The sequence below is a fragment of the Rhineura floridana genome, chromosome 3 (assembly GCF_030035675.1).
Source record: "Rhineura floridana isolate rRhiFlo1 chromosome 3, rRhiFlo1.hap2, whole genome shotgun sequence".
Classification (NCBI taxonomy): Eukaryota; Metazoa; Chordata; class Lepidosauria; order Squamata; family Rhineuridae; genus Rhineura; species Rhineura floridana.
Genome location: NC_084482.1, coordinates 230,895,952 through 230,922,810, shown reverse-complemented (window position 1 = coordinate 230,922,810; position 26,859 = coordinate 230,895,952). Strand labels below are relative to the sequence as shown.

The window sequence follows — 26,859 nt, the reverse complement described above, 5'->3', positions numbered from 1 at the left end:
GTTTGCATTTTGAACAATTTGTAGGGCAGTCCAATATCTCAGAGAGGAGGTCAGGTCTCGTGCTCCCCTGGTGCATTCAGTATAGCTGCCCAATTTCCCTGCTTTTTAAAGTTTGATAGAAATATCTGTGGGCTATAGGTACATTCTTAAACCGCAAGGTTTTTTGCCTATTAGTGAATTTCCTGTAGGCAGCACCCGATGGCAGTTGAAAGATACTCACACACAGGCCATTAAGTGTTTAAGAGTCATTTACTGACAGAAGGTTCTTGTACAGATACAGACACGAAGACTTTTCTCTCTCAACTCTCCTAACACCCCCACACCTTGCAGTTTCTCTTTCAAGGTTTTATAGACTTTCGGTTTTGTGCCAGCTGCGGTCTGTCCTTGAGATGCTGCACAGTTTTAACCCCTTACTTGTCTTTCTGGAAACACTGCACAGTCCAGCAGCCTACATTTCCTTGCTTTTTATTCCAGGGGGTAAGAAATGGGATCCTATGCAAGTTTGCTGAGAATGGATTGATCATGTGCATACTTATTGAGTTCAGTGGGATTTACTCCCCAGCAATCATGCTTAGGATAGGTGACACTGACCACAGGGGATGGGGAAGGCAGGAGGCGGAAGAGGAGGAGGGAGAGGAGGAAAGGCAGTGGGGAGGACTGGGATGGGAGCAGGCAGGAGGGGGAGGGGAGAAGGACAGGTTTGATCATTTGCATATTTATTGAGTTCAGTGCTATTTACTCCTGTGCAATCATGCTTACAATAGGTAAAACTGACCGGGGGGGAGGGCTGGAGTGGGCAGGGGAGGAGGAAGAGGGGGAGAATGAAGGGAAAGGAGAGGGGGGGAATGCAGGTCTGATCATTTGCATGCTTATTGAGTTCAATGGGATTTACTCCTATGCAATCCAGGATAGAACAGGAGAAACTGACCATTGGGGAGGAGGGGGAAGCAGATCATCATGACATGACCTGCCCACCAGTCCTGAGCCCCCTCACCTTGAAAACAGTTCCGGGGTCCCTGTAGAAAGACCACATCATAGCTGGGAAAACACATGCAATGCAAGCAATTAACACTGAAGATGCAAGCAGTCCCTCTTCAGCAACAAGGGCAGATCCATGGCCACTGAGGGTCAAGCTCCCCAATTGGATGACTGAGAGATTTCACGGGGATATTATTGCAGCCAGAGATCCTGGAGCCAGTATGGAACCTCCATTCACCAGAACACCAGGCTGACAAAGGCAGACAAGTTTAATTAATTAAAATCCTTCCTAGGTGGGGCAGCAACCAGTGCAATTGCTGGCATGCAGCTATCAGAGGGAAATTAAGATGCGGCTGTGAAAGTTCTGAGGGAAAGATTTGGCAGAAGGATTATTAATGCCCACATGGACAAGCTGCCAAGCCTGAAGCCAGTAAAAAGGTCAACTGGCACCTTGGCTTTACGCCACCTCTGTGAGGCCTGTGAGACTCAAGTACGCAGTATGGAGTCCATGGGGGCTGTCTCTGATACCTGTGGAGTCTGCTGCGTCCTATCCTGATGGAAATGATTCCTGAAGCTACAGCGCTGGAGTTCAGCCGCAGTAGGGATAATAGTGATGATAATAGTTACGCAGATGGTGCCGATGGGAGAGGTTTGGATTCTGGGGCCATGGTCTAAGCTTCTTGGAGGGGGGACTGTTGGCAAGAGATGGGCTGCACCTCACAAGGACTGGGAAGAATCTCTTTGGCAGAAGTATGGCAAAAGTCATCAAGAGGGCTTTAAACTAAAGCCTCAGGGGGATGGAGATGATAGCTTAAATACCAATCCAAAGACAGCAGGTTGTAAACGTGAGGATTTGAAGGGTACAGGAGACACTGGGAGAGAGAAAGGGATGCATGGCAAAGCTCACGGTACATTAACGGAGGAATCCAATCGGGACAAAAGAGACTTCTGCTGTCTATATACCAACACGCGGAGCTTGGGAAACAAGCAAGGGGAGCTTGAAGTCTTAGTGCATCAAGGCAAATATGACTTCATAGGGATAACGGTGGGATGACTCCCATGATTGGAATATAGCCATTCAAGGATATAAACTCTACAGAAAGAATAGAAGCAACAGAAAAGGAGGGGGAGTAGCGTTATACGTCAAAGACAAATACACCTCTATGGAAATCCAAGAGAGCGAACAAAGTGGTCCGGTAGAGACCATTTGGGTAAAAATAAATGGAGAAACAAATAAAACCGACATGGTAGTAGGTGTCTACTACAGACCCCCTGGCCAAGAAGAGGTGGTAGACGAGGCCTTTCGCAAACAAATCTCTGAAATCTCAAGGAGGCAAGAAGTAGTAGTGATGGGGGACTTCAACTACCCAGATATCTGCTGGGAGACAAACTCTGCGAAGCACAAAGCCTCCAACAAATTCCTGATGGGCCTTGCTGATAATTTCCTCTTTCAAAAAGTAGAAGAAGGAACAAGGGGATCGGCAATCCTGGACCTGATCTTAACTAACAGGGACCAGTTGGTCATGGAACCGACCAGAGGGACGGCAACCCTGGACTTAATCCTCAGTGGGGACCGGGACCTGGTGCGAGATGAAAGTGTTGTTGAACCGATTGGGAGCAGTGACCATGGTGCTATTAAATTAAACATACATGTAACTGGCCAATTGCCAAGAAAATCCAACACGGTCACATTTGACTTCAAAAGAGGAAACTTCACAAAAATGAGGGGATTGGTAAAAAGAAAGCTGAAAAACAAAGTCCAGAGGGTCACATCACTCGAAAATGCTTGGAAGTTGTTTAAAAACACTATATAAGAAGCTCAACTGGAGTGCATACCGCAGATCAGAAAAGGTACCGCCAGGGCCAAGAAGATGCCAGCATGGTTAACGAGCAAAGTCAAGGAAGCTCTTAGAGGCAAAAAGTCTTCCTTCAAAAAATGGAAGTCTTGTCCAAATGAAGAAAATAAAAAAGAACACAAACTCTGGCAAAAGAAATGCATGAAGACAATAAGGGATGCTAAAAAAGAATTTGAGGAGCACATTGCTAAGAACATAAAAACCAACAACAAAAAATTCTATCAATACATTCAAAGCAGGAGACCATCTAGGGAGACGATTGGACCCTTGGATGATAAGGGAGTCAAAGGTGTACTAAAGAACGATAAGGAGATTGCAGAGAAGCTAAATGAATTCTTTGCATCTGTCTTCACAGTGGAAGATAAAGGGAAGATTCCTGAACCTGAACTAACATTTGCAGGAAGGGATTCTGAGGAACTAAGACAAATAGTGGTAACGAGAGAGGAAGTTCTAAGCTTAATGGACAATATAAAAACTGACAAATCACCGGGCCCAGATGGCATCCACCCGAGAGTTCTCAAAGAACTCAAATGTGAAATTGCTGATCTGCTAACTAAAATATGTAACTTGTCCCTCGGGTCCTCCTCCGTGCCCGAGGACTGGAAAGTGGCAAATGTAACGCCAATCTTCAAAAAGGGATCCAGAGGGGATCCTGGAAATTACAGGCCAGTTAGCTTAACTTCTGTCCCTGGAAAACTGGTAGAAAGTATTATTAAAGCTAGATTAACTAAGCACATAGAAGAACAAGCCTTGCTGAAGCAGAGCCAGCATGGCTTCTGCAAGGGAAAGTCCTGTCTCAGTAACCTATTAGAATTCTTTGAGAGTGTCAACAAGCATATAGATAGAGGTGATCCAGTGGACACAGTGTACTTAGACTTTCAAAAAGCGTTTGACAAGGTACCTCACCAAAGGCTTCTGAGGAAGCTTAGCAGTCATGGAATAAGAGGAGAGGTCCTCTTGTGGATAAGGAATTGGTTAAGAAGCAGAAAGCAGAGAGTAGGAATCAACGGACAGTTCTCCCAATGGAGGGCTGTAGAAAGTGGAGTCCCTCAAGGATCGGTATTGGGACCTGTACTTTTCAACTTGTTCATTAATGACCTAGAATTAGGAGTGAGCAGTGAAGTGGCCAAGTTTGCTGATGACACTAAATTGTTCAGGGTTGTTAAAACAAAAAGGGATTGCGAAGAGCTCCAAAAAGACCTCTCCAGACTGAGTGAATGGGCAGAAAAATGGCAAATGCAATTCAATATAAACAAGTGTAAAATTATGCCTATTGGAGCAAAAAATCTTAATTTCACATACACGCTCATGGGGTCTGAACTGGCGGTGACCGACCAGGAGAGAGACCTCGGGGTTGTAGTGGACAGCACGATGAAAATGTCGACCCAGTGTGCGGCAGCTGTGAAAAAGGCAAATTCCATGCTAGCGATAATTAGGAAAGGTATTGAAAATAAAACAGCCGATATCATAATGCCATTGTATAAATCTATGGTGCGGCTGCATTTGGAATACTGTGTACAGTTCTGGTCGCCTCATCTCAAAAAGGATATTCTAGAGTTGGAAAAGGTTCAGAAGAGGGCAACCAGAATGATCAAGGGGATGGAGCGACTCCCTTACGAGGAAAGGTTGCAGCATTTGGGGCTTTTTAGTTTAGAGAAAAGGCGGGTCAGAGGAGACATGATAGAAGTGTATAAAATTATGCATGGCATTGAGAAAGTGGATAGAGAAAAGTTCTTCTCCCTCTCTCATAATACTAGAACTCGTGGACATTCAAAGAAGCTGAATGTTGGAAGATTCAGGACAGACAAAAGGAAGTACTTCTTTACTCAGCGCATAGTTAAACTATGGAATTTGCTCCCACAAGATGCAGTAACGGCCACCAGCTTGGACGGCTTTAAAAGAAGATTAGACAAATTCATGGAGGACAGGGCTATCAATGGCTACTAGCCATGATGGCTGTGCTCTGCCACCCTAGTCAGAGGCAGCATGCTTCTGAAAACCAGTTGCTGGAAGCCTCAGGAGGGGAGAGTGTTCTTGCACTCGGGTCCTGCTTGTGGGCTTCCCCCAGGCACCTGGTTGGCCACTGTGAGAACAGGATGCTGGACTAGATGGGCCACTGGCCTGATCCAGCAGGCTCTTCTTATGTTCTTATGTTCTTATGTTCTTATGTTCTTATGAATTGGTCACGGGAATTAAAGCCGTCAGTACCTTGGGGGAAAGTGACCACGTAATGCTGGAATTTGTGATTCTGGGGAAAGCCAAACATGGCCAACATAGTCAAACATGGACCTTGGATTTCAGGAAAGCCGATTTTAGCAAGCTCAGGGAAATGATGAGTAGGATCCAGTAGCTAGATAGACTAAAGAAAAAAGGAGCCCAAGAAGCGTGTTAGTTCATGAAGAAGGTATTACAAAAAGTGCAATCGCAAACAATTCCAAAGAGAAAGAAAAACGGAAGACATCGGAAAAAGCCAATGTGGCTACACGGAATCATAGAATCATAGAATCATAGAGTTGGAAGGGGCCTTGGAGGCCATCGAGTCCAACCCCCTGCTCACAGCAGGAAATCCACAGCTAGAGCATCTCCCGCAGATAGCTGTCCAGCCTCTGCTTGAAGACATCCAGCGAAGGGGATCCCACCACCTCCCTAGGCAGTCGGTTCCATTGCCGAACTGCCCTTACTGTCAAGAAGTTCCTTCTAATGCCCAATCTGAATCTACGGTCCTGCAACTTAAAACCATTAGACCTAGTCCTACCCTCTGGGGCAGCAGAGAACAAATCTGTACCCTCCTCTATGTGACAGCCCTTCAGGTACTTAAAGAGTGCAATCATGTCACCCCTCAGCCTTCTCTTCACCAGACTGAACATGCCAAGTTCCTTCAACCTTTGCTCATAAGACTTGTTCTCCCAGAGGGGGAGGGACAGGTGGGTTGAGCTGGAATGAGAGGCTGCTCTGCATGCAGAGGGCCCCAGGCTCAGTGCCGCCCCCCACATCTCCAGGAGGCAGGGCTGGGAAGGAGGACCCTTCTCTGATGTAGACCCTGGGCAGCCATGCAGCCAGCCTGGGCTAGACAGGCAGATGGTTTGACTTGTTATGAGGCATGTTCCTAGTTCCTATGACCACAAGTGAATGGGGTGGCTTATGTGATTAGGGGGCGGGGAGCTGGCCTGTGGCCTGCCTAAAGGTTCAGGGCAGCACCCCAAAGTTCAGGGGGGCAGGTTTCTTTCTGTAATAAACTTAATTGTTTTTCCTAAAAAAATAGGAGGCAGAAAAAATTAGCAGGGGAGGGGCGCTGTAGGCCTCCCCCCCCCAGGCTATGGGTCGTGGGGAGGTTGATGAGGGAGTCAGGTTCAGGTTCCTTGGAGTGGGGAGGGCTCTGCCCCACTTTCACTGCCGGGTTCCTCATTATTGAGGAGGGGCAGCTGTAAGAGGGTGATGCTACTGGGAGATTATCGTGATTGGTTTTATTGAGTTAATGATTTGTTATGATTAATCTGCCCTCGGCTGCCGTGGGGGCAGGGTCTGGGGCTTTTTTAACAGGGCAATATTGCGGGTTACTCTTCAGCCGCCTAAATAGTTGCAAGAAATATGTAAATAAGCAAATAACTCTCCTTCCCACCCCCCAAAAGCCCCAGCTACTGTTTCTGAGTGTGGGGAGGATGCTGCCCTCCTCCTCTGCCAGCCCCAGCGGAAGCCCCCTTTGCTGCTGCCCCACTGATGTTTTGGGGGTCTCTGGAAAGGCTTTTCTCTTACTCCTCCAGATGGGATATTTGCTCACCTGGAGGCTCCCCCACGCCCAGCACCTCCGGAGGGGAGACCAGCACCGCCACGGCCCCAAGGAGGACCCCAAGTCCAAGGCGCAGGAGCCCCCCATCATCTCGCAGCCGACTCCGCAGTGGGACTTTCTCTGCTCAGCCCGGGAGAAACTCTGCCCCAGCCCCGCCCCTCTGCCCCGGAGACTGGGCAGGGACCAATGGGGCTCCGATCCGAGGCGGCGTCATCGGTCGCCAGGCAGGGGAGTCCCGAGAACGTCCCGTTCAGGCCCTTGTCAAAGGAAGGAGCGAAAGTGAGATCTCTCTGCGATCTCTGCGATCTTCCTAGAGCTGCGGAGGGGGGCGGGGGGGTCATGGCTTGTTCTGATGCGTTCCTTCATCTTTTATTGCGTGTTAATAAAGATGCTGCTGCCAGCCACACCGTGGGGGGGGGGGCTACAAATCTTAAGAACAGATCCACGAAGAGCGAGGGCGCTTGGGGGAAGGGGTCGCTCCAATCGGTGCTCCCCGAGGGGGGTCCTGCTGCCCCCTCCCACCAAGGAGGGGCCCAGAGAGGAGGCCTGGTTCGCGGGTGCAGGGAGGCAGGAGGCAACTCTCTGGCAGCCACAGGGGGGGCCGCCCCCCGGAGAAGAGCGCCCCCGCCCCACAGAGCCTCACTCGAGCCTGCCACCCGGGACCCTCCTCCGAAGCCCGACCTGGCGGACCCACAGCGCCCTCCCGCCTTCCTCCTCCCTCTCTCCTTCTACTCGGTCTTGAAAAAAGAGGGTCCGTCACGTCCCCCGTTGCAAACGGGAGAGCCAGGGGCTCCTTCGGGGACAGCCCCCTCCCCAAGAACGAACGGGACCCCCACTGCAAGTCAGTGGGAGTTACCGCCCCCCTCCTCCTCCGGTTGCCAGGGGAGGACAGAAGTCAGCTGGGGGGTCGCCCCTGCGCCCTCCGGAAGAGGCATCTTGTCGCAGGTGGGAACGAAGAAGAAGGAGCCCCCCCCAGAAAAGTCACAGCGGGGGAACCGCCCCGTGCCTGCTCCCCCCGCGCATGGAGCTGATGACTGGGGAGAACCCCGCCCACCGGGGAGGAACCCCTTCCCTGATGGAGCCCCCCCTTGGATCAGAGGGAGAACCAGCGGGCACCCCTCCCCCTGCAGCCCACCCCCATCGGCCTCTCTTCCCCCCTCCCATGAACTCCCCCGCCCTCGGGTTTCCTCTCCATCGCCCGGTGAGGCTCCAGCCTGGGGAGTTTCACCCGGCAACAGGCTGGTCATCGCCAGGGCGCTTTCTCATTGGCTGAGGTTCCCCGCTCTGCCAAGGCCACCCCAGGGGCACCGCCACCCCACAGCCACTTTGGAGGCAGGCAGGCAGAGGGTGCAGCCGACATAACTTCCTCTGCTCTCTAGGGAGCCTCCTCGCTCCCCCGCCCTCCTCCATCCATCCCTCCTCCGTGCCCGGCCCGGGAAGGAGAGCTGCTGCGATGGGCACAAGGGGAGGACGAGCCCTTTGCCTCTCGTGGTGCCTCTGTGCCATCCTCGCCCCCCCGCGGGCAGGAGCCCTGACAGGTTAGGCGGGGGGCACGGGAGGGCGGGCGGGATGGATGTCGCCGGGGGGCCCAGGGGAAAAGGGGGTCGTGGGAAGTCCCCGCAAATGTGGGGCTCTGGAGGGGAGCGGAAGTGCCTCTGGGCGTGGCATGTGGGCCAAGGTGGAGGCCTCTTTGGCAGAGAAGAGAAATGCCCCCCTGCAATGCCGGTGCAGAAGCCACCCCCGGGGTTCGGGAACAGGGGGCAGGGGAGGGGAGGAACGGGGAAGGGGCCTGGGCGTTGTCGTGCTGTGTGGAGAGTGTTGGGGGGAGTTGCACCCCACACTGGTCGAGCCTCCTGGTCTCCCCGCGGCCAGCCAGATGCCCCCAGAGGGAGCCCATGACCTGCGCTCAAGAGCCGCGCGCTCTCCCCGTCCGCAAGTCCCAGCAAGGGTGCCATTCAGAGGGATCCGCTGCCTCGGATGGGGGCGCAGAGCGGGGCCCCCAGGGCGAGTAGCCACGGAGCGCCTTTTCCTCCTCCGTGAATTTGCTCCAGACTCCTTTTAAAGCCCTCCACCTCGTGGCTATCGCTGCCTCTCGTGGGAGAGAGTTCCGCGGTTTAACTGCGCCGCGTGAAGGACCTTCTTCTCTGTCCTGAATCTGCCAATACAGAAACGTCAAAACGTGCCTCATGTGGCCTCAGGCTGCTGGCCTGGTCTCCTTTCGCTAACTGGAGGCACCTCTCCACGGTTTCAGTTCCCAGGGACTGTCCTGGACTGAGGCAGGCAAAGTGGATCCTGAGCAACCTTGAAAGGCAAAGCTGGATTTCCACGCCTAACTGAAAGATCAGGATTTGTGTTTAGGAAAAATACTGTATTTTATGTGATTCTGGTCCCAACGCAGGCCTTCCATTAGATCCATCACACACACACACACACACACACACACACACACACACACACACACACACACACCCAGCGAGTGCTCCTTCCTCCACAGCCGGGACCACCAGGCACAGGTGGATTCTGGATGCAGACCCCTCTCTCTTCAGTCATCCCCACCCCCATATATCCATAGTCTGCATTCACTCCCATTTTTAAAAGTTCTGTGTGTCTGCAAGTTCTGGTTTAATTATTATATTAGTCAACAGGTGAAGCTTTTGACGACCCACTAGTGACAGCAAATGAATGTCCTTATTTATTCTACCATCAGACCTCCTTCCTTCCTTCCTTCCTTCCTTCCTCCTTCCTTCCTTCCTTCCTTCCTTCCTTCCTTCCTTCCTTCCTTCCTTGTTCCTTCCTTCTTCCTTCCTTCCTTCCTTCTTCCTTCCTTCCTCCTTCCTGCCTGCCTGCCTGCCTGCCTGCCTTCCTGCCTTCCTGCCTTCCTGCCTTCCTTCCTCCTTCCTCCCTTCCTCCTTCCTTCCTTCCTTCCTTCCTTCCTCCTTCCTTCCTTCTTCCTTCCTTCCTTCCTTTCTTCCTTCCTTCTTCCTTCCTCCTTCCTTCCTTCCTTCCTTCTTCCTTCCTTCCTTCCTTCCTTCCTCCTTCCTTCCTTCGTTCCTTCCTTCTTCCTTCCTTCCTTCCTTCCTTCCTTCCTTCCTTCTTCCTTCCTTCCTTCCTTCCTTCCTTCCTCCTTCCTGCCTGCCTGCCTGCCTGCCTGCCTGCCTGCCTGCCTTCCTCCTTCCTTCCTCCTTCCTTCCTTCCTTCCTTCCTTCCTTCCTCCTGCCTGCTTGCCTGCCTGCCTGCCTGCCTGCCTGCCTCCTTCCTTCCTTCCTTCTTCCTTCCTTCCTTCCTGCCTTCCTTCCTTGCTTCCTCCTTCCTTCCTTCCTTCCTTCCTCCTTCCTTCCTTCCTTCTTCCTTCCTTCCTTCTTCCTTCCTTCCTTCTTCCTTCCTTCATTCCTTCCTTCCTCCTTCCTTCCTTCCTTCCTTCCTCCCTTCCTCCTTCCTTCCTTCCTTCCTTCCTCCTTCCTTCCTTCCTTCCTTCTTCCTTCCTTCCTCCTTCCTTCCTTCCTTCCTTCCTTCTTCCTTCCTTCCTTCCTTCTTCCTTCCTCCTTCCTCCTTCCTTCCTTCCTCCCTCCTTCCTTCCTTCCTTCCTTCCTTCCTTCCTTCCTTCTGGGGAATCGTGGCTTTTGGCCCCGGCCTGTCACTGTTAAGACAGAGTGTAAATGAGGAGACGGTTTACAGACCTTAGAAGGTCCCCCCCTCCCTCTCCTGCGGACCTTGTCCTTGGGGCAGCCTCCTTCTTCCTTAGGACAACCCCACTAACTGGAGGGCCCCCAGCTGCCCTCCTTCCAAGCTAATTCTCCCTCTTTCTCTCCTCCTGCCCTGCCCCATCTCTTCTTCTCCAGTGGAGGACACGGAGGTGGAGCTGGACTTCTTCCAGGAGAGCTTCCCCTCGGAGAAGATGTCTGGGGAGTTCCTGCAGGACTTTGACGAGGAAGAGCTCCTCCACGTGGACTGGGCCCAGAAGCAGAATGTCTGGAGGCTGCCGGACTACGCCAGCCGGGTCAGCTTTGATGTGCAGGGCGCCCTGGCCAACATGGTGGTTATGAAGAGGAACATGGAGATCCTGATCCAGCGCAGCAACCGGACGCGGGCCCAGAACGGTACCCGGAGGGGTGGGAACCCCCCTCTTCCCCTTCCTCTCCACACACGCCCCATTGAGCCCATTCAATTAGCATTCACTATTAGTGGCCAAGCTACACACAGGAGCTGCAGGGAGATTCCTGGTCTCCGCTCTCTTGCAAAGGAAGCTCGTCCCTTCCCCAGCCTCCACACACTCTGCTTGGTGCTGATGCTGGAGGCCAGGGCGGGGGGGGGGCTCCATGTCGGGGGGGGCAAATTCAACCAGGAGATGACTTTTGAGTGGAAGGACTGCGAGGCCAGGTCAGTGCTGGTCCTGAAAGCAAATTACCTGGTGGTAGTAATAATAATAATAATAATAATAATAATAATAATAATAAAGTCTTCTGCACCAGGCTCTGGCTGGCAGCTCTTAGGGTTCTAGTGCACAAACCAAAGTCAGTTTGAGGAGCCTGACGTGTGGCCAACCCTGCTGTAGCCTACCTGTGTGAGAAAAACTGGCTATAGCTAATGTACAATGTTTGTGTTTGTGTGTGTAGTAGAGGAAGTGGAGTTCTGGTCTCAGCCCATCGGGGCTCAATTGCAGCTTCTCGAATGCCTGACCTGTGTTCAGGTGATGTTGGAGCCAATTCTTCTGAGATATTCCTGTCTAGATAGAATCATAGAACAGTAGAGTTGGAAGGGTCCTGTAAGGCCATCAAGTCCAACCCCCTGCTCAATGCAGGTGATAACAAAGAATGCAGAACAGGAGCAGCAGGCTCTAGGGGAGGCGTTGGCACAGGCCGGGCTACTTGGGGAAGTGAATCCACATCCCATTCCATGCACTGGGGCGGGAGGTGAAGCTTCTCCTACTGGGATGGAATGGCATAAACTAGGAGTTGATGAGCACGACTCCCCAGGGGAGGCATGGAGAACCAGGAATGCCAGGCCTTGGAGGAGATGCCGCTCCTGACCGGGACTGCCAGGGTCACACGGGGGCTGCTCAGTGAGGAATGAGGGTCCCGACACACATCACACGAAATAATGGGCTCAAGTTATGTTGCAGAGAAGCAAAGATTTCTGTGTGTTTGAATCCTTGCTAAACAGCACGCCTTCCCTAGAATTAGTCAGACTGAGACTTTAAGCTCCAAAATAAGACATGACTACTTTATTCTGGAAGTACCTACTCGAGAGGAAAGAGTTCTACATCTGGCTAACCAGCAAAGTTGGAGATGCAAACACTAAGCCTAGTCTTTGCCCTCCTGTTGTGTGAGGAGAGAGACAAGGAGAAGGTTCAATCAGGAGGTCTTCTCTCTATGCAGACCCAACCCACCAGTTCAAGCTGAACCACGTGGTCCAACAAGTTACACGAAGTCAGATTTCGGCTGAACATCAGGAAAAACTTCTTACCTGTTAGAGCAGTATGGCAGTGGAACCAGTGACCTGGAGGGGGCTCTCCAACACTGGAGGCCTTCAGAGGGCACCTGGACAGCCACCTTTCGGGGATGCAGTAATTTGAATTCCTGCATTGAGCAGGGGGTTGGACTTGGTGGCCTCGTAGGCCCCTTCCAACTCTGCTATTCTATGATTCCAGACTCTATGATGTCCACTATCCATCTTCTTCCACAGTGGCTCCTTCGTCAACAGTGGTGTACCCTAGAAATCCTGTGCAACTGGGGGACCCCAACGTCCTCATCTGCTTCGTGGACCGCTTCTCTCCCCCGGTGCTGAACATCACCTGGCTGAAGAACAACGAGGTGGTCTCGCAGGGCGTGGAGGAGACTGGCTTCTACCCCAGTGCGGACAACACCTTCCGCAAGTTCTCCTACCTCCCCTTCGTCCCGGAGCAGGGGGACTTCTACGTCTGCCAAGTGGAGCACTGGGGCCTTCCCGAGGGGAGGTTGGAGAAAATCTGGCGTAAGCAAGATCTGGTCTTCTCCCTGCTTTAAAAATCAGAAATCTAGATTCTGAACTCCTAAGAAATACATTCTTCAGATCTGAGCAACTTCAACATGTTTCCTCTTTTGCACAATTTACTCTGTTTTTGCTAGCAGTAGGGGGAGGAAGGAGCTTGCCTGTCTTCTGAGGTTTCGTGAGATATTGCTACTCATTTCAATTTTCAGGCATAGGGTCTAGTAACTTGTATTTTTTTATAAAGCAAAGATGGTAGTCTCAGAGGGTGATGAATTCGGTGCCCCCAAATCCTCTTGTGTGTTTTTGATCACACAATCCCATCCTGGATAAGATAAGCAACATGTAGGCTGTGGGCACCTTTTGGGGCGACTGAGACAACATGGCAAGAGGGCCTTTCTTGGGCAGGAAGGTGGCGACGTGGATGCAGCTCAGCTCGGGATTCAGGGGGCAGGTGGAGAGAGGCAGGCTCTCTCCTCAGAGAGGGATGGAGGACGGGCAGACAGGCTCTTACACGCGGTCCATTTCTCCTCTCTGCAGAGTCGAAGGAGCCAGCTCTCATTCCCGAGACAGCGGAGAACGTGCTCTGCGGCCTGGGCTTATCCATTGGCATTCTGGGCATCGTTGCTGGCCCCATCATCTTCATCAAGGCCATGAGGATGAAGGAGGGCAGCAACCGTCGCAGGGGCCCCATGTGAGTCAGAGAGATCATCCCACCCAAAGGACATTGCCACAGTGTGGAGATGGCAGCCGGCAGAAGAGAGGGTTCGGGGTTCGGAGAGTTGCCAAAGGGGGCCACCAGGCTCTGTGTCAGTGGAAGCATCCGGTAGAGGATGAATGACTCTCTGCAGCCACAGGGGCTCCCTCATCCCAGAGAAGGCCCTCCTCCAGGCCTGCAACCTTCAGCGTTTGGGGACCCAGATCTCCAAGGAGCCACACTTACTTTGCAGCTAAAATACTTCCTTCCCAGTGAATGAGGAGGGGGTTCACCCTCCAAAGGGCTTTGCCACCGTGTAGGGGGATGGGGATGGGCATCATCCTGCCCAGAGGGTGCTCAGATCTCAGCACTGGCCTTTCAGTCTCCTGGGTCACATGTTGAAGGTCACTGAGGGGGCACTTCTCTTGTTGCCAAAGGGAAACAGCCAACAGAGCTCTGTGCCCAATGCTGGCTGTGTGTCACAACAGGGACCACACCTGGCACAGCCAGACTTCAGCAGGATAGACTCCTACACATACAGAGTTTGTCCTCTTGAGTCTTCCTCTCGCTCACTTCCCTTTTTCCGTATTCAGCGCTGAGTCTCAAAGACTCCTCTCCTGTTGAAACCGGTCAGGGTCGGATTAAGGAGCAGTTTGCACTGAATATGCCCACAAGGGAGAGCAAATCGTGTGGGGTGTGGCATGTATGGGCCCTGTGCCCCTAACCTTCACTCCCAAACCTAAATCCCGCAACAATATTTATGTTCCAAGGAAATCCAGATTTTGCTTCAAAGACTTTGCTTCTTTTTGCATGACTTTTTCTGCTTTAAAGAATTCAGCTTTTTCAGACATGCCATGTGACTGAAAAGGGAGATTTTATACAGAGATAGTCAGTGGTGGAGGGATGTCTATCCACTAAAACAGAGGGTGGGGAATGTTGGCCATATAAGCAGGAGGAGAAGAGGGATCTCTGCAACCATAAGGTCTAGAAACTTATCTTAAACATTGTTTGTTTGTTTTTTTTAAAAAGAGACATATTTTATTCTCTGGGTGCCACACGCTGCACCAGACACCTGATTCCACTAGAGCAAGACTGCAGAGGGACACTCAGAAGAGGAGATGGCACCCAGCTAACCAGCCCCTCTCGTTCCTTTCCAGATAAGCAAGGAGGAGACGGGTGGCCCTTTCCTGACAGTTTCTCCACAGCGCCCTGAAATGCATCTCCCAAGACTTTGTTTCTTCAGTCAGCTGGAAGGACCTGCTACCTGCTTGCCCACCTGCTCACCTGGCCTGCTCTGCCCTCCCCAAAGCACCCCACTGGCATCGAATGAGCAACAGAGAGTCGGAGGCTGATGTGGCATCAGTGGATCTGGGGAACTCCACGCTGGTGTATCCCAGCATCCGCCAAAGGGCTCAGATATGCCATACTTTTAAAAAGATTGTTTCTGCTTGCCGTAGGGCAGGATGAGGACCTCTGAGGGGCATAGTACTGTTACCATCGATTAAAAGCCCCTCCCCAACATCTAAGATTTTGGTGGGCACACTTTGAAGCTCACATTTATAAGAGCAGAAATGTATTAGTTTCTACAACAGAAGATTAAATGTTTTAGGATGCTATATTGTCTATGTAATATCAGCTACAGAATGCACACCCCTGTGAGGACCCTGACCCAGGAGGGTTTAATTCCCTCTGTTTCCAGCTGCAGAATGATACAAGGGAGACCCTCTGCTCAGGGGTGATAAGAACATAAGAACATAAGAAGAGCCTGCTGGATCAGGCCAGTGGCCCATCTAGCCCAGCATCCTGTTCTCACAGTGGCCAACCAGGTGCCTGGGGGAAGCCCGCAAGCAGGACCCGAGTGCAAGAACACTCTCCCCTCCTGAGGCTTCCAGCAACTGGTTTTCAGAAGCATGCTGCCTCTGACTAGGGTGGCAGAGCACAGCCATCAATGCTAGTAGCCATTGATAGCCCTGTCCTCCATGAATTTGTCTAATCTTCTTTTAAAGCCGTCCAAGCTGGTGGCCGTTACTGCATCTTGTGGGAGCAAATTCCATAGTGTAACTATGCGCTGAGTAAAGAAGTATTTCCTTTTGTCTGTCCTGAATCTTCCAACATTCAGCTTCTTTGAATGTCCACGAGTTCTAGTATTATGAGAGAGGGAGAAGAACTTTTCTCCATCCACTTTCTCAATGCCATGCATAATTTTATACACTTCTATCATGTCTTCTCTGACCCGCCTCTTCTCCAAACTAAAAAGCCCCAAATGCTGCAACCTTTCCTCGTAAGGGAGTCGCTCCATCCCCTTGATCATTCTGGTTGCCCTCTTCTGAACCTTTTCCAACTCTAGAATATCCTTTTTGAGATGAGGCGACCAGAACTGTACACAGTATTCCAAATGCAGCCGCACCATAGATTTATACAACGGCATGATGATATCGGCTGTTTTATTTTCAATACCTTTCCTAATTATCGCTAGCATGGAATTTGCCTTTTTCACAGCTGCCGCACACTGGGTCGACATTTTCATCGTGCTGTCCACTACAACCCCAAGGTCTCTCTTCTGGTCGGTCACCGCCAGTTCAGACCCCATGAGCGTATATGTGAAATTCAGATTTTTTGCTCCAATATGCATAATTTTACACTTGTTTATATTGAATTGCATTTGCCATTTTTCTGCCCATTCACTCAGTTTGGAGAGGTCTTTTTGGAGCTCTTCGCAATCCCTTTTTGTTTTAACAACCCTGAACAATTTAGTGTCATCAGCAAACTTGGCCACTTCACTGCTCACTCCTAATTCTAGGTCATTAATGAACAAGTTGAAAAGTACAGGTCCCAATACCGATCCTTGAGGGACTCCACTTTCTACAGCCCTCCATTGGGAGAACTGTCCGTTTATTCCTACTCTCTACTTTCTGCTTCTTAACCAATTCCTTATCCACAAGAGGACCTCTCCTCTTATTCCATGACTGCTAAGCTTCCTCAGAAGTCTTTGGTGAGGTACCTTGTCAAACGCTTTTTGAAAGTCTAAGTACACTATGTCCACTGGATCACCTCTATCTATATGCTTGTTGACACTCTCAAAGAATTCTAATAGGTTACTGAGACAGGACTTTCCCTTGCAGAAGCCATGCTGGCTCTGCTTCAGCAAGGCTTGTTCTTCTATGTGCTTAGTTAATCTAGCTTTAATAATACTTTCTACCAGTTTTCCAGGGACAGAAGTTAAGCTAACTGGCCTGTAATTTCCGGGATCCCCTCTGGATCCCTTTTTGAAGCTTGGCGTTACATTTGCCACTTTCCAGTCCTCCGGCACAGAGGAGGACCCAAGGGACAAGTTACATATTTTAGTTAGCAGATCAGCAATTTCACATTTGAGTTCTTTGAGAACTCTTGGGTGGATGCCATCCAGGCCCGGTGATTTGTCAGTTTTTATATTGTCCATTAAGCTTAGAACTTCCTCTCTCGTTACCACTATTTGTCTCAGTTCGTCAGAATCCCTTCCTGCAAATGTTAGTTCAGGTTCAGGGATCTGCCCTATATCTTCCACTGTGAAGACAGATGCAAAGAATTCATTTAGCTTCTCTGCAATCTCCTTATCGTTCTTTAGTACACCTTTGACTCCCTTATCATCCAAGGGTCCAATCGTCTCCCTAGATGGTCTCCTGCTTTGAATGTATTGATAGAATACACAGTCACAGGCTCTCCCCATCTGACGCCCAGGGGTGCAATTCGTCCTCCTGGCCCTGTCAGAGGAAGGTATGTTTGATTCTGGAGAGTTGGAGGTGAGGGGGGTTCCTGCCTTGCATTGAGGGCAACTGCAGGGCACAAGGAGACCCTGTGCCAACAGCCACATCTGCAACAAAGCGTGGCAATTCATCCCCACCACAATCACCCCCATCTCCAGTTTTTGGAGAGAGGCTTGCTCAATTCTACGTGTTGCACTGCAGTGACCTCAAGTGCTTGATCCATCACTATCTACATGCCCCAATATCATATTCATCCACGTACAGCAAACTCCAGATCATGTCTGTCTGAAGTGAAGGCTCTCTTTCCTTCTGCAAAATATTCCAGACGGCATCTGCACAATCCAAACTCTGTTCTTCATATACATGCGTCATGTTTCCAAAAACAATGAATAAAATGGTTTGAATCAGTCAGGGTAAGGGTGAGAGAGAATGGGTATAAAACTGAGGCGGGGGGTAAATGGGTGCGAGCAAGGTACAGGTCACGTGTCATGCATCAAGTGTGGCTTCCCAGGGATTGCTCCTGGGTCTGGTGCTGTTCAACATCCTCTTTCAACTTCAGGAGAATGAAAGGGGAGGAAACGGTTTGCAAAGGACACAGACTTGCAAGGGACTGGACAGCAGTGAGGGAACAAGATTGACACTGAGATGGCCTTGCTAAAGTGGTGTGATGGGGGGACCATATCATGGCATTAGGTGAGGACTGGGGTGGGTGGGAGAGGGAGACAGACCAGACCTCAGAGTGGGAGGGGCAGCTGGAAATACAAATTGCCAGGTCAGTACCCTTTACTTGTCCCCTGCCAAGGATCTCTGCCCGACACCCTCCAAGGTGGAAATTGCTAAAGGGTGAAAGGGGAGAACCCACAGAATATATTTATCCAAAAGAGCAAACTTTCCTCTGGATCTCAAATATGTGGGATTGTGTGGTTGTAGAATAAACTACTAACGAGAGCGTAGCCTGGGCTAGGACTAGTGCAGATGACCGACCTGGGCACCACTCAGCAGAAGTGGTCCGGAGGGGTCCCAGAACACCAGGGGGCTCAGGAGGACCCATGAGCATGGCACGGCTGGATGACCCAGTCCTGAAGAGAGTGAAGTGATGCCTCCTACCATCTAAACGGCCACTGAAGAAGGGGGGATCTGATCAAGGTATTAGGTCCCAAGGGTCTAGAATTACCCAGATGCCCAACACATATTGGGAGAGAGATGTTGGAATATGTGGTTCAACTCCAACTTGTGGGTTGAGGCTGCATGGGGTTGAAAACGGTAGCTAGAGAGGGTAGGCTACTACCTCTCCTTTGATCTCCTGCTGACCCACCCTTCCTGCTAGACTGATATTCTCCGGGTGTTGACTACATCTTTCGGCTTCTTCTTCTTCTTTCTCCTGAGAGAGAGAGAGATCTGGATCTTCTCTTGGTCTGCTCTCTCCTCACACAGCATCAGGGCAAACACTAGGCTTAGTGTTTGCATCTCCAACTTCGCTGGTTAGCTAATGTAGAACTCTTTCCTATCAAGTATGTATTTCCAGAATAAAGTAGTTGCTTCTTATTTTAAAGCTTTGTTATGAGCATGGGGGGGGGCTGGAATGGATGATTTCTGTGGGTCACCTTTCCAGCCTCTGATTTGGAATCCTATGCCTGGGAGGCTGACTCTGCTAGCCAGATGGATCTCCTTTGTGAATCAAATAGAGTGGCCAGGTAGTTAATGGTCCTATTTAGTTGCCCCAGCAGGCAACTGGTGAAAGGGGCTAGGAAGATCCTTTTCTCATTTTAAACTCTACAGGAGAGCCTTCCCCCCACTCCTGGCAGCTAGCAGACGTGTGGGCTGGTAGTTTCGGGTGTGTTCTAGAGGATGGCTGGGGCTGCAGGCATGCAGAGAGGCTGGCTCCCTGCATCGTGGCGATAGGATGCCCCTGCACCCGGAGGGAAAAGCTGGATATTAGACTGCTGATGCCTTGAACCCCTCCATCCTAAGCTCAGGTTGCAACGTGTGTAAATAAATAAACCATATTCCATAAAGACACCGCAGTCTCCACTGACCTTCTTCCCAAAGGAAACCAAACCCTGGATGGGCACAGGAACCCCCCAGAATCTCACCGCTCGGAGGTTGGGGAGGCACGCAACACTTAAAGTCTCTGTCTGACTAATTTGCAGGGAAGGTAGAATCTTTAGCAAAGATTCAAACACACGTAAAGGCTCACTCAGTCTCTCCGTCCCCAGTCTCGCCACTCTCCGACAGGGAAAAGCGGGCCTTGGGCAATGATCCTTCCTACAATGACCCCAGCAACTTCTCCCTGGGGCTCCACAGCAGATGATCAGATCCCCAAAAGTGGGACGTTTGACAACTGCTGATCCAGAGGAAAAGGGTGAGGGAGAAAATTCGGGGTGGCCTAAGCATTGCAAGACTGTTTGCGCCTTTGATCTCCCTCTTATTATCATTATCATCTGTATTTATTCCCCGCCCTTTTTCCAAACTGGACCTCAAGGCGGCTTCCAGATAAAAACAAGTACACATCATTAAGAACCTATAAAAATATAAAATATATAAACATATAAAATCAGCATTAAAACAGGATTAAACTATTAAGATGTTAAAACCAATTACTCTTAAAATACTGCAACCCAGTTTAGGAGTGTTAGGTCCAAACCCAGCACGCAAGCTGTCTCTGTCTCCCCAGCTCACAATCACCCGGGAAAGGTGCGGAGTTGGGTGCAAATCCCACTATCAGAGGTCAAGTAAACACCAACACAATTTCCTTTGCAAAGGGGTAACCAATACTTACAACCCCAGTGGCTGTTCAGGATTGGAACCTCGTTTATTGACAAGTGAGAGAATATATAGCCTTACCCCGAAGGTTACAATATTGGGGTGCAGCATCATGCACTACAAAGAAACAATTGATGGTCACTATAACCTAAAGATATGCAGAAGGGGGTGAAGGGGTGCAGAGGAGGAACATAAGTGGGAACATCTTTCAGACTATGGGTCTGCATACCTCACATGTCCTTGAGATAAGCACTCAGCAATTACAGAAACAAAGAGAGATATAGAAGAGGTGTCCCAGCTGCAACCAGGCGCCCCTCGGCTGGCGACAGTCAGGCTGGGTAGACTTGCATTACAAAGAGTTTATATGTCAAGGTTTATGGGCACTGGGGCAACTATAACAATTCTATACATGTCTGTGATTAGCAACTATAAGCGATACATTGAGCATGAATGTGATACAAAATTCAAGGGAAGAGGGAGGTTTCCAGCTTAAACCGGCTTTTATTATGTAGAGCCACTGGAATGCAAAAGGGTCAGGTCACCAGGAAATAAACCGTATCAAAATGATAGAAGGCCACTTTGGTTCTTACTTCAACTTTGGTTCACAGTAAACTAGGCTAAATATTGTTAATGTCAAGGAGAGTAGGAAACTGGGCCAGGCCATGCCATGTTGCAAGGTGCCTTTTAAATTATTTCCCAACAGGAGCATACAGGCAAAACAATAATATACAGCATCCTCTTCAGTCACGACCCTTAAAACCTTCAGTTCCAAAGGCCTGCCGGAAGAAAAAAGTATTTAGCTGTCAGTGGAAAGACTGCACAGAGGAGGCCATTCTTGCCTCCCTAGGGAGGGAGTTCCAGAGCCTAGGGGCAGCCACCGAAAAGGCCCTATCTCGTGTCCCCACCAGTCGCACTTGTGAAGGTGTTGGGATCGTGAGAAGGGTCTCTCCTGAAGATCTCAGGGCCCGGGCAGGTTCATATAAGGAGATACGGTCTGACAGATAGCCTGGACCTAAGCCATATAGGGCTTTATAGGTCATAACCAGCGCTTTGAATTGTGTCCGGAAACAGACTGGCAGCCAGTGGAGCTGTTGCAGCAGGGGAGTTGTATGGTCCCTGTAACCAGCCCCAGTTAACATTCTGGCTGCACCTCGTTGCACCAGCTGAAGTTTCCGAACAGTCTTCAAAGGCAGCCCCATGTAGAGCGTGTTACAGTAGTCTAAGCGGGATGTAACTAAGGCATGCACCACCATAGCCAGATCAGACGACTCCAGGAACAGGCGCACTTGGCGCACTAATCTTAACTGTGCAAACGCATTCCTGGCCACAGCAGAAACCTGGGCCTCCAGGTTTAAGGCTGAGTCCAGGAGCACACCCAAACTGCGAACCTGCGTCTTCAGGGGGAGTGTAACCCCATCCAGCACAGGCTGAACCCCTATTCCCTGATTTCTTCCCTAGAGAAATGCTCCTCCAAGCCTGAAGCAGCCTGGGCCGTTCTGTGACAATCACAAGTCTTGGGTTTTGCAAAAGAGACGGCTTCCCTGCCCAGCGGCTGATGACCAGGCAGCCTCAGAGCCTGTGATTGGCAGAGATCAAGCCTCGACTCCTGGAAAGTCCCTGACCAAGTGCCAAATCCACCCGGCCCTCCTCCTCAGGTGTAAGCCGCAAGGTCAGCAGCACTGGAGATAGAAAGGGAAAACACCTGGGACAGGAAGGAGAAACGGAGCAGCCCGCCTCCCTCTCCGAAAACCTCTCCGTGGAGCAAAGTCCCATCTCTTCCTGAAACAGGAGGAGCAGAAAGAGAGGGAGAGAGTGGGGGCACTTGCAGAGTTACTGAAGGGGGCACAACCCACAAGGAGATGGGGGGCTATTTCAGATCACCCAAGGCCAGGATACTCCACCATGAGCTGACTGTGGGGCCTAGAACGTGCCCTCAAACTCTCAGGGAAGCATTCGCTCTTTTCTGGCATCTTGACCTGGTATTTCCCCCTCTCTCCTGATTTTGTCCTGATTTTCCTGTTCCTTGTGGAGATGCCTTTGTCCTCCATCGGGGTCCACCTCCCCACCCGCACGAGAGTCTCCAGGCATTAAAGGGTGCCTCACGGAGGGCACTGTCTGCCATGCACTCTAGTGGTCGCCCATGAACATTAAAGCGGCACACGAGGCCCAGCCGGTTATTCCACCCCTTGCGGCTGCTAAGATCTCTTTTGAACAGATGGTAACTGGGGAGAGGGGGGAGGTTGTGGCATTAGGGCAAGACTTTTGGGCAGAAGACCATCAGCAGGAGGGCCCCAGGATGCAGCAGGGCTGACTTGGCACATTTGAAATAATGACATTTAGCTTCTCGCATTATGCCGCTTTCAGCCATCTTGGTTTACTGTCATTTGGAAGCTTTTCCTGGCTCGGATGTTTGTAGATTTTGGGTATGTTATTAAGTAGGTTAAACCTTCTTTTTCCTGGACTAGAAGTAACATACCCTGCCACTAAAGGAGGGGAGCCCAATAAGGGCATTCAGTCCCAAGAGTCCCAAACAGCAATGTCATTGCAATGTCAGAAGTGCAGGGTCGCTTCATGATAGCCACGCCACACCCCCATGTCCACTTTCCCTTGCCCCTTGATCTTCCTGTGTGTTAGCTGCTGGGAAGAGTCTTCTCAGTGGTTGACTCACTTCTTTTCTCTCTGGTTGGCTCCCATCAGCACCAAAGGACAAGGACTCTTCTCAGTGGCTAATTTGCAAATTCATGGAGGACAGGGCTCTCAGTGGCTACTGGCATAAGAACATAAGAAGAGCCTGCTGGATCAGGCCAGTGGCCCATCTAGTCCAGCATCCTGTTCTCACAGTGGCCAACCAGGTGCCTGGGGGAAGCCCGCAAGCAGGACCAGAGTGCAAGAACACTCTCCCCTCCTGAGGCTTCCGGCAACTGGTTTTCAGAAGCATGCTGCCTCTGACTAGGGTGGCAGAGCACAGCCATCACGGCTAGTAGCCATTGATAGCCCTGTCCTCCATGAATTCGTCTAATCTTCTTTTAAAGCCGTCCAAGCTGGTGGCCATTACTGCATCTTGTGGGAGCAAATTCCATAGTTTAACTATGCGCTGAGTAAAGAAGTACTTCCTTTTGTCTGTCCTGAATCTTCCAACATTCAGCTTCTTTGAATGTCCACGAGTTCTAGTATTATGAGAGAGGGAGAAGAACTTTTCTCTATCCACTTTCTCAATGCCATGCATAATTTTATACACTTCTATCATGTCTCCTCTGACCCGCCTTTTCTGTAAACTAAAAAGCCACAAATGCTGCAATCTTTCCTCGTAAGGGAGTCGCTCCATCCCCTTGATCATTCTGGTTGCCCTCTTCTGAACCTTTTCCAACTCTATAATATCCTTTTTGAGATGAGGCGACCAGAACTGTACACAGTATTCCAAATGCGGCCGCACCATAGATTTATACAACGGCATTATATCGGCTGTTTTATTTTCAATACCTTTCCTAATTATCGCTAGCATGGAATTTGCCTTTTTCACAGCTGCCGCACACTGGGTCGACATTTTCATTGTGCTGTCCACTACAACCCCGAGGTCTCTCTCCTGGTCGGTCACCGCCAGTTCAGACCCCATGAGCGTATATGTGAAATTCAGATTTTTTGCTCCAATAGGCATAATTTTACACTTGTTTATATTGAATTGCATTTGCCATTTTTCTGCCCATTCACTCAGTTTAGAAAGGTCTTTTTGAAGCTCTTTGCAATCCCTTTTTGTTTTAACAACCCTGAACAATTTAGTGTCGTCAGCAAACTTGGCCACTTCACTGCTCACTCCTAATTCTAGGTCATTAATGAACAAGTTGAAAAGTACAGGTCCCAATACTGATCCTTGAGGGACTCCACTTTCTACAGCCCTCCATTGGGAGAACTATCCGTTTATTCCTAGTCTCTGCTTTCTGCTTCTTAACCAATTCCTTATCCACAAGATGACCTCTCCTCTGATTCCATGACTGGTAAGCTTCCTCAGAAGTCTTTGGTGAGGTACCTTGTCAAACGCTTTTTGAAAGTCTAAGTACACTATGTCCACTGGATCACCTCTATCTATATGCTTGTTGACACTCTCAAAGAATTCTAATAGGTTACTGAGACAGGACTTTCCCTTGCAGAAGCCATGCTGGCTCTGCTTCAGCAAGGCTTGTTCTTCTATGTGCTTAGTTAATCTAGCTTTAATAATACTTTCTACCAGTTTTCCAGGGACAGAAGTTAAGCTAACTGGCCTGTAATTTCCGGGATCCCCTCTGGATCCCTTTTTGAAGATTGGTGTTACATTTGCCACTTTCCAGTCCTCAGGCACGGAGGAGGACCCGAGGGACAAGTTACATATTTTAGTTAGCAGATCAGCAATTTCACATTTGAGTTCTTTGAGAACTCGGGTGGATGCCATCCGGGCCCGGTGATTTGTCAGTTTTTATATTGTCCATTAAGCCTAGAACTTCCTCTCTCGTTACCACTATTTGTCTCAGTTCCTCAGATGATGGCTGTGCTTTGCCACCCTAGTCAGAGGCAGCATGCTTCTGAAAACCAGTTGCCGGAAGCCTCAGGAGGGGAGTGTTCTTGCACTTGGGTCCTGCTTGCGGGCTTCCCCCAGGCACCTCGTTGGCCACTGTAAGAACAGGATGCTGGACTAGATGGGCCACTGGCCTGATCCAGCAGGCTCTTCTTATGTTCTTATGTTCTTAAGGTTCTACGAGACTTAGGCATATCTGAACTGGAGCCTATCAGAATATTTGAGGACAATCAAGCCTGCATAAGACTCGGCAAATCAGAAGGACAAAGTTCTCGCATGAAACACATCGATGTGAAGGTCCACTACCTACAAGACTTCTAGAGATGACCTACTGTCCAACAGACAGCTGATGCATTGACCAAGCTGTTGGGCAAAGTGTGACACCAGAAGCTATGAGGCAAGATGAACCTTGTAGAGTGAACCAAGTTCTCGTTGTGAAGGGGTGTTGGAATATGTGGTGCAAGTCGAACTGGTGGGTTGAGGCTGCATGGAGTTAAAAAGGGTAGCTGGAGAGGAGACCTCCTGATTGCTAGGCTAATATCTCTCCTTTGATCTCCTGCTGACCCTCCCTTCCTGCTAGACTGATATTCTCAGGGTGCTGCCTACATCTTTCGGCTTCTTCTTCTTCTTTCTCCTGAGAGAGAGAGAGATCTGGATCTTCTCTTTGTCTGCTCTCTCCTCACACAGCATGAGGACAAGTACTAGGCTCAGTGTTTGCATCTCCAAGTTAGCTCGTTAGCTAGATGTAGAACTCTTTCCTATCAAGTAGGTACTTCCAGAATAAAGTAGTTATTTCTTATTTTGAAGCTCAAAGTCTCTGTCTGACTAATTCCAGGGAAGGTGTAATATTTAGCCAGGGTTCAAAACACAAAGCTCACTCAGAGGCTATCTTTCGCTATCTTCGCTACTCTGCAATAGCTACAACTCAGAAGAAGCCACGGCAAGGCTGTGAATCTGCGGCTAGATTGAAGTGGGTCGGGGCAGACTGTGACGCCCTTCCCCGGCTCTCCCTGTCAGGTTCCTACCTGCTCGTGGTTACTGCCTGTCACTAGGCACCACCAGGGGCTCCACCAGTCCGGACTGTCCTTTTTTATGGTTTCTCTCTCCGCTCTAGCACAGATCTCAACAGATCCCCCTGCTAGGCAGCACCACCAGTCACATCCTATAACCAGTATTCCCAGAGACTCTGCCTGAGTCTCTCTATCAGGTTACCTCTGTGACTGAGTGCTTAAGCTGTCCCCAATCCCTTTGATCTTTATATATAAAGCATACGATCCTGGTTTGCTCTGAATACTTGTGGTGTTATATTCTTCCCTTCACCGCTGCCACCGATTGTTACAGTTTCCCTTCAGCCTTGGTAAGCACCTTGCCCTCCCTTCTGGTCTGTATAACCCCAGCCAAGGATCAGGCCTTCGGTAAACCAAATATAGTTTTTATTAAATAACAGAGATAACAAGATTACTTTATAAAGGCACATAAGCATATGGTTTCATCTATTTCTGGTACTTGTCTTAGTATTAATCCAAACTCCACACTCTCCTCACATCCACCAACTCTCCACACAATCTCCTCTCAAAAACCCACCAAAACAACCCACTCACGTCCACCCAGATTTAACTGTCGTCCTTCCATTTATACTCTCAGCCATTCTAAACACTCAGCCAATCATCCAGCATTCTACTGCCCATTTACTCCCCCCTCCTCTTTCATTCCACTTACCATGTATCTCCTATACAAACAGCACTTACCATATATACACTAATACAGGAACATCACATTTCCCCTCCCCCCTTAAAATAATGGCAGAGTATTATTCCTGTTCCAGGATTCATACGCCGCGTTAACAAATAAAACAAGTCTGTCTGGGGAAAATGTCTTTCTTTGTTCCTCCGTCTGGTCACGTCACTGCAGTCCCAGGAACCTGCCTTGACAGTCCATCGGCCACTACATTGTCCTTGCCTTCGATGAACTGGAAGTCCACTTGATAGTCTTGTAGGGCCCAGGACCACCTCTGCAGCATAGTGTTATGATTTTTCATAGTCTGTAACCATAACAAGGCCCGATGATCCGTTGTTACCGTGAATCTTCGTCCCCACACGTAGGGGCGCAACTTATTCAGTCCCCACACGACCGCTAGGCACTCCTTTTGGACCGACAAATAGTTTTTCTCTCTTGGCGTCAGCTTGCGACTCAGATACGCCACTGGATGTCTGGTGCCTTCTCTCTCCTGCAGCAAGACGACTCCCAGCGCGAGGTCTGACGCATCCGTAGCCACGATGAATGGTTTCTCATAGTCTGGTGCTATTAATATAGGTCCTTGGCACAAGGCTTGCTTCAGCAGATCAAAAGCCTTCTGACATTCATCCGTCCATACCACACGCTCAGAACACTTTTTCTTTGTCAATTCATGCAAGGGGGTTGCTATTTCCCCAAAATTTTTCACAAACTTCCTATAAAAACCAGCCACACCTAGCAGTGCCCTAACTTGTTTTTTGGTTAAGGGGATAGGCCACGCTTGTATTGCC

At 50.0% G+C, this 26,859-nt stretch overlaps 2 protein-coding genes across 4 annotated transcripts in view; one reads left to right on the top strand and one right to left on the bottom strand.

Annotated features, from left to right (window-relative positions):
- Positions 1 to 6,869, bottom strand: part of LOC133381923 (zinc finger protein 420-like) — a 39,084-nt gene extending 32,215 nt beyond the window's left edge. For all 3 annotated transcript variants that reach the window (XR_009761755.1, XR_009761754.1, XM_061621504.1), the window contains exon 1: positions 6,613 to 6,869. The gene's annotated coding sequence lies outside the window, so the exon portion shown is untranslated. The remainder of the gene's footprint in view (positions 1 to 6,612) is intronic.
- A 1,061-nt stretch (positions 6,870 to 7,930) lies between these two features.
- The window catches only part of LOC133381922 (H-2 class II histocompatibility antigen, E-S beta chain-like), a 44,918-nt gene continuing 25,989 nt past the window's right edge, over positions 7,931 to 26,859 (top strand). Inside the window, exons 1-2 of the mRNA XM_061621502.1 lie at positions 7,931 to 8,159; positions 10,461 to 10,718. Of these exons, the coding sequence (XP_061477486.1) occupies positions 8,075 to 8,159; positions 10,461 to 10,718 (343 nt within the window). The 5' untranslated portion in view covers positions 7,931 to 8,074. The remainder of the gene's footprint in view (positions 8,160 to 10,460; positions 10,719 to 26,859) is intronic.